A 10,460-nucleotide genomic window follows, 5' to 3' on the forward strand; every position below is an offset into this window, starting at 1 on the left:
CTGGAGGTTTTTAAGAAGAGATTGGACAAAAATTTGTCTGGAATGCAATAGGGTTTCCTGCTTGAGCAGGGGGTTGGACTAGATGACCTCCAAGGTCCCTTCCAACTCTTTTATTCTGAATGGAGAAGTCCCGTCTTTGATATTTATTTGATAGATATTTAGTCAGGAACAAGTGGCCCTGTAAAGATTGCTGAGTTTTTTTAAAAAAAAACAGCTTTCCTACACGTGTGTTCTTTCCCATCTGCAAAACAGGGGGGATACAATTCAAGGGAAAATGAGTTAATTAAGATAGACTATTTTAAAAAATGAGAAGGAAGGACTCACTGGAGAAGAGCCTAATGCTGGGAAAGATGGAGGGCAAGAGAAGAAGGGGACGACAGAGAAGGAGGTGGCTGGATGGAGTCACTGAAGCAGGAGGCGTGAGCTTCAATGGACTCCAGAAGATGGCAGAGGACAGGAAGGCCTGGAGGAACGTTATCCATGGGGTCGCGATGGGTCGGGCATGACTTCGCAACTAACAACAACGATTAAAAAAAAAGATAATAATTCTATTTTTTTTAATGGCACGGCACACTCAAAATTCCGAAAGCCCAGAATGATAACACAACGACGGAAGGAGCCAAATAAAGCCCTGGATAATAGATGTTAAGTTTAATTGTGTTGCTATGTGTGTTTTGATCCTGTTTGATGAGCTTTCTTGACGCAAAGGTGCTTTTTTTCACTTCTTCGGTTCGGTTCAGTTCACTTCACTTCACTCAGTCAGAACTGAAGAAGCTTCTCAGATGAGAGGCAAAAAGTCTTCAAGCCAAAACCAAGTCCAGTTTCGCCTTTGCAAAAAGGCACCTTTGGCCCCGCCGGGACCTGGACGACTGAAAAATCTCTCCATCTCTTTTTTTGGGAAGGGAGTCACTGCAGCAGTTCAGTTAGTAAGATGAAACTGGCTGCCCTGTTGAGTTTGTTCGGATTCCAGCTGTTTGGATTCCACGTCCGACCTCTGCGCAGTCATAGAACATAGAATAGTAGGCTTGGAAGGGACCTTGGAGGTCATCTAGTCCAACCCTTGAGGAACCCTGCCTGGAAACCCTTGTCCCTCGCGGGATCCAAAGTGCAGCATGCCTCAAGTCTTTTCTCGGTCCTGCCTCCCGAGGAACGCAAGGTAACGAGTTCCTTGATGAGATGGGTTTTGGGAGTTTTTTTTGCCTGCAAAGCTACATCGCGTTCTCCCTGCGGATATCAGCATGCTGAATATTTTAGGTGTGGATTCTGGAAGGGGGACGGGGAGCCGAAGACGAAAATATTAACAGTCCTTTTTTTTTTTGCATGCATGATGGTTTGCAGCAAAGTCTGAAGCAGGCGAGAACTGGATAGGGTTAAATAGCAAAGCCCTCGTCCTTAATGGCTTCAGACCTCGGAGACATTCAGCCGAAATGGAACTAATCTATTAGTGATGAGACAATGAGAGAGAAGCTGCTAATGATCTTATCCAAAGGTACCGGGTGGAAAACAGCTCAGGGGGTACAGATTTTTAAAAACCGAATCGAATTATTCGTAGCCAGCTCTTCTCTTCCCCGTCTCTCGCCCCCTTGCACAAGAGAAGACTCCTGTCTTAAGGAGCTGCTGATCCCGTTCTAGAGAGGAATCTTTTGAGTCTTGTCATTTGTACCTTCTATAATCTGTCTGGTTTGGCACGGCAACCAAACGGGACAGGTACAGACTTCGACGGATAGAAAAAAAGAAGGAAACAATTGCAACCGGCCTGCTTTCCATTGAGGATTTGTATACTGCACCAGCCAGAAAGAGGACTGGGAAAATATCTACAGACCCCTCACATCCTGGAGATAAACTTTCAACGTCTCCCCTCAGGATGCTGCTATAGGAAATTGCACAGCAGAACAACTCGGCACAGAGACAGTTTTTCCCCCCCGTGCCATCACTCTGCTGAACACCTTACTCCCACAGCACTGTCTCAGTCCTAAAGATATTTACTCATGTAGTAGGGCTGCATTGCTATTATCCTTCTCAGCTTTCTCGTCTTCTCAGCTTTCCTACTATCTTCTCCTATTGGTATCTTATGATTGATCCCTTGTGGTTTGCAATCTTATGATTAATGATTGTAACTATGATTTATGATCTGTGGCCTCTCACTTTGTTGATAGTGTGTACACTTGAGAGCTTATGCACTGGAGACAAATTCCTTGTGTGTCCTTGGCCAATAAAAAAATTCTATTCTATTCTATTCTATTCTATTCTATTCTATTCTATTCTATTCTACTCTACTCTACTCTACTCTACTCTACTCTACTCCATCACATCCATTCCATTCCATTCCATTCCATTCCATTCCATTCCAGTTCTATTCTATTCTATTCTATTCTATTCTATTCTATTCTATTCTATTCTATTCTATTCTATTCTATTCTATTCTACTCCATCTCATCCATTCTATTCTATTCTATTCTATTCTATTCTATTCTATTCTATTCTATTCTATTCTATTCTATTCTATTCTATTCTATTCTATTCTATTCTATTCTATTCTATTCTATTATTTCATTCCATTCTGTATTATATTAAATCCAGGGATGGTCAAATGTTATGGGATTGCATTTGCTTTCCGATTACATGGACAAGGTTAGGTTAGAAGAAACTGGGACGGTGATCCATCAGCTGGAAGGATGGTGGAAAACAGGAGACCTTGGTTAGGAAGATGGATGGATGGATGGCTAATTGTGAACACTGCTAGAGAGGTCCCAATAGAACTGGAAATTTTAACTCAGATGGGTAGCTGTGTGGATCATGGTGAAAAAGAGGTGTTTTTTTTTTAAAGGGAAGAGTGAAAGAAAGAAGTGATAGAAATATGAGATTTAAGCTGTAGCAAAGCAAGACAATCCAGGATGGCATAATATCCCAAGGAGAGGACTCTGTTGGAAGCTAGAACAATATTTCAATGTTGCTTCAGCAACACAAAGTCTTAGACCAAGTGTAAAATAGTGTTGGAATTCTCTGTGGGCAATTATTTACACTCCTAGGGGATGACTCTTCTTTTGTTAAAGGAAGTTTGCTTTTTATCATTCAAGGGAGGATTTCAGTGGAACCTTCCAGTTTGACGTTTTCTGAGTTGGTGGAGAAGCCATTAAATTAAGAAGATAAACGCAGAATAAGAAAGATAATTGTTTGGGGAGGTTGGGTTTTTTCCTCTCCAGAACGTTGCTTCCCAATGAACGATTTCCCCACCCGTTGGGCCTGACCTGTTGCTCCTTTTTCTGCTACTTCCTTCTAGATTTTGCTGAATTTGTCTTCCTGGGTTTGTTCCTCACCGAGATGACCCTGAAGATGTACGGTCTGGGGCCAAGGAACTACTTCCATTCCTCATTCAATTGCTTCGACTTTGGGGTAAGAAGGGAAGGACGCGAGGCCTCTGTGCGCAATCGTGGTTTTATGCATGGTGTCCCCCACAGATGAAGAGGTAGCAAGGATTGCGTCTAATGGCTCAGGTAGGGTTGATGGTGGAGGACAGAGTTTGGATCGTCAACTACGGTATATTCTTAATGGCTAGCAGAGAGCTCCGTTTTCAAGTCAGATCTCGAATCGGCACGGAACGGCGCCCCCAAATTCGGCCATTCGGTGCTGTGCATGGGGGCGACTCAGCTGACGTTCTGTGCCAAAGACAATGTGCAAACATTGTCATGGTCTGTGTTTTTTTTTTCCCTGAATCCTTCCTTCCACAAAACCCTGGAGGGATTACTCTGACCTCGTGGCTCCGATGTGTCATATTTGCCAGAACAGAAAAATAGCCTTTGGCAGATGGTCCATTGCCGCCCGCACAAGTGACACCAATTAGCTCCGTCCCTGGCAGGTCTCGAAGGAGAAACTACGGTCTGTTATTCAGACCCTGAATCTAGGTTGGATTCGTTGTTGGCATCGATGGCCTGGGCCAGGGGTAGGCAACCGTGGCTCTTTTAATGACGCGTGGACTTCAACTCCCAGAATTCCTGAGCCAGCATGGCTCAGCTTGGAAACCTCTCCCTTTCCCCTCAGCGTGGCTGGCTCAGGAATTCTGGGAGTTGAAGTCCATGAGTCATAAAAGAGCCAAGGTTGCCTACCCCTGGCCTGGGCAGTTGGCAGAAATCAAGCTGCCTGCTATGACTGTCCCAATAAGGACAATCAAGATTGCTCCTTTTATGAATCAGCCCTTGGAGAATTCAGTTGGTGCTAAATCACACACGGTCGGGTGTTGGCTGGCTTGGTTAGCTCATCCGCCACAGGAATGGTGCAATACAGCTCATGTCCCAGAGGGGCTTTGTCAAGAGGCCACTGGACATAGTTTTTCCCTTGAAGACATCTCACTTCTCACCCAAGAAGCTTCTTCAGCTCTGACTGAGGAAGGGATGTGAACCCCACCTCTCCCCTGTTTACAACACAGTCCTTCCCGCTGTTCCAAGAAGGTTCCACACCCATTTGCACTGTTCAGTTGACCCTGAGGGCACAGATAAACCTCCAAAGACTCTAATGAACAGATGACTGCAAAGAATGTAATTCCTTCCACCCTCCACCATTCAGTCAGAACTGCAGAAGCTTCTTGGATGAGAAGCGAAACGTCTTCAAGGAAAAACAAAATCCAGGTGCCTCTTGAAAAAAGCACCTTTGGGACAAGCCATGACCTGGATGATTGAGACTCTTCATAGGTAACGAAGGAAGCAGTTTGTAGATGATGTGGACCTATCATATCAGCTGAACCTGCTGCCCCAAGACTGAGGAGCCATTTCCAACTTCTCCTGTTCCTCTCTTGCTCAGACAATGCTTTAAAATGGGGATATGTCTTCAAGTACTGTTTCCATGGAGATGTATCTGTTTTAAAATAGGAGAGGTGGCCACCGCATGCAGGAGCCCCTTGTACAAATGAAACTTTATAGCTTCTTTGCATTGGCAGAAGATCTCAGACAGTCTTCCCAAAGACAACTGGACTCTCTTGTTTTTTTTGTTTTTGCTTCTCATCCAAAAGCTTCTCCAGAACTTCATGAACTGAAGAAGCTTCTTGGATGAGGAGCAAAATGTCTTCCAGCGGCTTCATTTCACTTGACGGTTCGACCTCCTTAAACTGAAATTTGGTTTGCTGAGCTTGTTAAGTTGGAAAACGGACAGTGTCATGCCTCCGTCCGTCCGAGCCTGACTCTTGAGGACGACATGGAGTTCCCAGTTGAGGCCCAGGAGGGGGTGTCTGTGGCTTTGGAGGATTGTGGGGAGGACACAGGCTGAAGTAGGCCAGGGCCCTTCAAGTTTGGAACAGGGAAGGCAGAGCTCAGGTGAGGAGCAAGACCCCTCCCCACCAGATCCCAGAGCAAGGAGAGCAGAGAGGAGGAGGGAACAACGGAGGCAGGCTCACTTGCTCGGGAGGAGAGCATCACGCCCCACTTCACAAGGCACACCTGGGGAGTAGGTATTTAAGGAGACGCTGTGGGGTGGGGCATTTGCCGGGAACAAACGTGAACTCTTGTGATGTGAGCTCTTGTACCTGGACTCTTTGTATTTTGGATCAAATTTGTTTCCCGCTGAGTTCTTCTTGCTGTCCTCAGTTTTGCAGTTTGCAGGTTACAGGCAAGCTGGGCGTGGAAAAGATCACCCTTTGTTTGTTATCTGTTTTACTTTAAAGAACTGTTTAACTCCGTTGGCTGTTTTATTGCACTTGTGCCAGCATATGTGGGGGCTGTTGGGTGAACGTTGGCAGTGCTGACAAAGACAATTATTCTGACCAGCTAAGTGCTTTGCCTCCGTTCGGGGCCCTGGGTCATCACAACACCCCAGATTCTTTATCACGATAGCTAATAAGATGAGTTAGTTCCCAGTCACAGGCTTCATTGTATTTCCCTACCACCGTGTTACTACCTCTCTAGGCCTACATCCATGCCTGCAGTGGGGTCTAGGAGAAACTGGATGCCTTAGTTGCACATCTCTGTAGTACAAGACTTAGCCGGTTTAAAGCGGGAGCACGACAAGGGTCTTGGCCTCCCGCTTAAAATGAAAAAGTGTTTCTTTTCTGAGCAAGCAGATCTGAGATGCTTCTGCCAAGATCGATTACATAGACCAGGATGGGGTTACAAGAATTCCAGCAAGTGAACTCTTTCCCATCACGATCGATATATCCCTCCCATAGGTTAAGGTGACGGTGCCCTCATTTCCCCTCCTTACTGTATTTCTGCAGACTAGTAACTCCCTCCTGTTTTACGGGAGGTTGCAAATGATTGCTTACAAAGCACTTTCCAGAATTCTTCTCGTTCTGGGTACCGAGCGATAGAAGGGGGTATTATTTTTAGGACCATGCAACACAATGTGCCAGAAGAGTATGGGGCATAACTATCCCCCTCCTTTCATTTTATTTAAATATCTGGTTGTTTTTCTCGAGTTACAGATCTGCATCTCACAGCTGCCTTTTGATGCTGGTTAAAAAAAACAAACAGATTCAGGTTAAAATAATTTCTATGTTTACTCCTACATACCAATTCAACTGAATTGTGCTGTGCAGTCCTTGTAGTTTTGCAAAACCCAGGGGTGCCACTTCTTCATTTTTTATTTCTTCCTTGTCCCCTGCTTTTTTAAATTATTATTATTATTATATCTCATCATATTTATTTTCTGACCATCTGGGATGAAGTGGGAAAGAAAACAAAAGAAATCCTGTTTTTTTTCTTCCAAAGAACAAAATAGCAAAGATATGCCATTGGCTTAAAAAAAAAAGTGAAGTCGAGTGGATTGTGAATTGAAGAGCCAGTTGCCAACGAAGGAAAGAGAGACAAATAAATTTAAACAACACTTGATCCTGTTAGCAGAATGGAAACACTTAGCATACCCGGTTTTTAAATACATATTAAGTTTTGATGTACAGTTTGACTCTTGTTGTACTTCTGTGCCTAGAAATACAATGTAGGACGATGAAGCAGCATTGAGCAAACTGGTGTATTGTGTCGTTGTGCCAGCTGTTTAAATTTCCACTGGGAAGCCAGACAGAAAATATATTTGCCTCTGTATAAGGTGTAAAACAAGCTGATTTACTATTGAGTAAATCAGTTTGGAAAAATAGATGGAGATTCTCAGTCTTCCAGGTCACAAGTTGCCCCAAAGGTGCTTTTCCAAAAGGCGACTGGACTTCCTTTGTTTTTGCTGGAAGACGTTTCGTTTCTCATCCAAGAAGCTTCTTCAGCTCTGACTGAATGTGGAGGATGGAAGGATTTATATTCCTTGCAGTCATCTGGTCGTCAGTACTCTCTCTGAGAATCATTAAGGCCACTTGGAATCTTATTCACCTGAATGGTGCAAATAAGTGGGGAACTTTCTTGGAACTGCTGAAAGGACTGTGTTGCAAACAGGAGAGAGGTGGTGCCCTATCCCTTCCCCCTCTGTCGAGAGAGGGCTGTTCACTCGTAATTTCTTTTTTTTTGTCTCAAACCCACCACCCTTTGCTTTTGCGCAGGTGATAGTCGGAAGCATCTTTGAAGTCATCTGGGCTGTGTTGAAACCTGGGACTTCTTTTGGCATCAGTGTGCTGAGAGCTCTCCGACTGTTGAGGATCTTCAAAGTCACCAAGTAGGTTTCGGACGAATCTGTGGGAACCGTGGACGGCAATTTGCTTCGGTTTAAAAACGCCCCTTGATTTGCCCATCCTGTTCCGTGTCTATCCCCCTTTTCATTTGTGGCAGCGATGGGCAGGTTGCATGCTTCAAAGGAATAAAATAAAAACGAGAAGAGCGTGCTTTCCACCTAATGGTACTGCTTTCCCCTTGATAACGGAAGGACCCTTTCATAATTTTGAGCGGAGGTTGTGATGTAGGAGAGGAGAACCACCAACTTTTCTTTTTAAAGAATTGTTTGGTAGAGTGTTTATTCTACCTTTCCTTCAGGAGCTCCATCCAGCGTGAAAAGTTCTCATTTTTCCTCCACAATCAACAGCCTGGCAAGATACATTGGACTCTCATCATGGGGCCAAGTCAGTGACTTGAATCTGACACCCATGTCCTTGTCCAACTCCTTTAACCATGATTCTATCCTGGTCTCTCTGGCTCTTCCCTGCCTCCTGTTGCTCTCACCAGTTGCATTGTTTGCCTGCTTTCCAGAGTGTAGACAAGACTAACTGATGTTTCTTCCCCATGGACACCAGTCCCGCAAACACAATCATGAGTTTGCTCTGTCATCTTTCCTCTTCATTATGCAATTATTTTTGAAGTAAGAAGAACAGCCCATCTTTTCGCAGCCAGGCACACACTTTGTACTCCTCTGGTGTGCGTTTTCTAAACAGATTCATCTTGGGAGGGTGTGTACAATCATTCCGAAAGAGAGAGATGCTTTCCCCCCCCCTGTGTAAGACCCCCCCCCCAAATGTATGCAGTGTTTTTTTTCTCTTTAAGTTACCAGTAGTAGCAAAGATAAAACACAACACATATTAAGACAGGAAAGAGGAGGAACTGGATTAAATCACACACAAAGGCCTTCAGAATCAGTTGCCAAAGGAGTTGCGGATGGAGGATGGGATGAAACTGGAGCATCTTGGTTGCTAGGCGACCCAGTTCTGTTCTTGGAAGACATGTGGTACCCAACAGGCACGAGGGGGCAAGGATGGAGAGACCCAGGACGTCTCTAATTTGGGGGAACAGCAGAAAATTAAATCAGCCTGAATTTTGCTGAACTCTCTTGTGCTTTGATTGCCCCTCTCCCATCCCTCTCGTTTCCTGATTTCCCTCCAACATCACCAGTGACAAAGCTTGAGAACTTTTGTACACCTTGAAGCATCCTGGGAGACAATTGGAAGATATAATTTTAAGTACTAATAGGAATCAAACCAAGGGCCACACCATGGAGACATGACCAAACTACGTAGAGGCACCTAAAGTTTAACTCTGCCGTAGTTAGTTAGTTGTAAGTGGGGGAAGGCCCTTAGAGGAGCAGAAAGAGGTTTAGTAACAATTGCACAAAATGGAGTTCAACCATTGTCCAGAGTTTAGAATGTCTTGTGTATATGTCAGATGTAGGATTCTTAATTGTTCCAGGTAAACATCTTCTCCTTCTCCTTCTCCTTCTCCTTCTCCTTCTCCTCCTCCTCCTCCTCCTCCTCCTCCTCCTCCTCCTCCTCCTCAGCAAAAGAAACTGTTTTAGTTGCTCTCTTTCAATGTTAGCTGTTCATCAAGGCTCAGAGTGTTGTCTGAATCCAAAAGAGAGTTGACTTGAGGTTATCTCTCTCTTCCCACCTCCAGCCGAGATGGGAATCAAGAGTTTTCCTTTAGGAAGTGAGAGAAAAACTGGAGGAGGGAGACAGCTTATGCTGATCAATTAACAATCCATCAGAGAACAATTAACCAGGGGTTGTGGATCCTCCAACACTGGAGGTTTGAGATGGGGCAGCCATTTGTCCGGAGTGATATAGGGTCTCCTGCTTGAGCAGTTGGACTAGAAGACCTCCAAGGTCCCTCCCTATTCTATTAGTCTGTTAGTCTGATCATCCCAAATTCTTTTTTTTTTAATCTGTTTTTCAACGAGGAAGCAGATAACAATCCCACTGTGTAAATGTTACGCCTCTCCATTTGTTGATGTTTGCCTTGTAAATGTTATGCCTCTCTGGGGTGCCTGACGACAGGTGAGTGACTTATTCATGCTTACTACCAGTCTCAGACAGGTTGTGGAAAAATACTTTGTGTGATCCTTGTCCATCCAAGATGTTGTTCAGGGCTATGGACTTTGATTCCCAGAATTCCTAAGCCATTGCTGAGAATGCTGGGAAGAGGCTTCCTACCCTTTACTCAGATGCTATCATAATCATGGTGATTCCATTTATTTTGACTTCCTAGATACTGGAACTCGTTGAGGAACTTGGTGGTCTCCTTGCTGAATTCGATGAAGTCCATCATTAGCCTGCTGTTCCTCCTCTTCCTGTTCATCGTGGTGTTTGCCTTGCTGGGGATGCAGCTTTTTGGCGGGCAGTAAGTTGAGCTCCAAAGTCTCTCTATTGGATGGGACGATGGTGGAGAACCGATAGTTCACCAACAGTGGAATGTCCCCGTTTTCTTTGTGTTTTCTGGCAGATGGGGTGGGCTCCTGCATTCCTAAGCTGCCTGTGTGTTAATACTCAGCCTCTTCCTAGGTTTCACTTCAACGACGAAACACCAACGACCAACTTTGATACCTTTCCCACTGCCATCCTCACTGTGTTCCAGGTAAGTTGCTGCTTCTGCTTCTGCTTCTGCTTCTGCTTCTGCTTCTGCTTCTGCTTCTGCTTCTGCTTCTTCTTCTTCTTCTTCTTCTTCTTCTTCTTCTTCTTCTTCTTCTTCTTCTTCTTCTTCTTCTTCTTCTTCTTCTTCTTCTTCTTCTTCTTCTTCTTCTTCTTCTTCTTCTTCTTCTTCTTCTTCTTCTCCTTCTCCTTCTCCTTCTCCTTCTCCTTCTCCTTCTCCTTCTCCTTCTCCTTCTCCTCCTCCTCCTCC

At 44.6% G+C, this 10,460-nt stretch overlaps 1 protein-coding gene across 1 annotated transcript in view; it reads left to right on the forward strand.

Moving 5' to 3' along the window:
* The window catches only part of LOC107299641 (voltage-dependent N-type calcium channel subunit alpha-1B-like), a gene marked incomplete at both ends in the record, with an annotated part of 44,603 nt that overhangs the window by 32,359 nt on the left and 1,784 nt on the right, over positions 1-10,460 (forward strand). Inside the window, 4 exons of the mRNA XM_015828998.1 lie at positions 3,281-3,393; positions 7,466-7,578; positions 9,831-9,962; positions 10,124-10,196. Of these exons, the coding sequence (XP_015684484.1) occupies positions 3,281-3,393; positions 7,466-7,578; positions 9,831-9,962; positions 10,124-10,196 (431 nt within the window). The remainder of the gene's footprint in view (positions 1-3,280; positions 3,394-7,465; positions 7,579-9,830; positions 9,963-10,123; positions 10,197-10,460) is intronic.

Source organism: Protobothrops mucrosquamatus, unplaced genomic scaffold (assembly GCF_001527695.2).
Source record: "Protobothrops mucrosquamatus isolate PMUCROS unplaced genomic scaffold, P.Mucros_1.0 scaffold5211, whole genome shotgun sequence".
In the NCBI taxonomy this organism is placed as follows: domain Eukaryota; kingdom Metazoa; phylum Chordata; class Lepidosauria; order Squamata; family Viperidae; genus Protobothrops; species Protobothrops mucrosquamatus.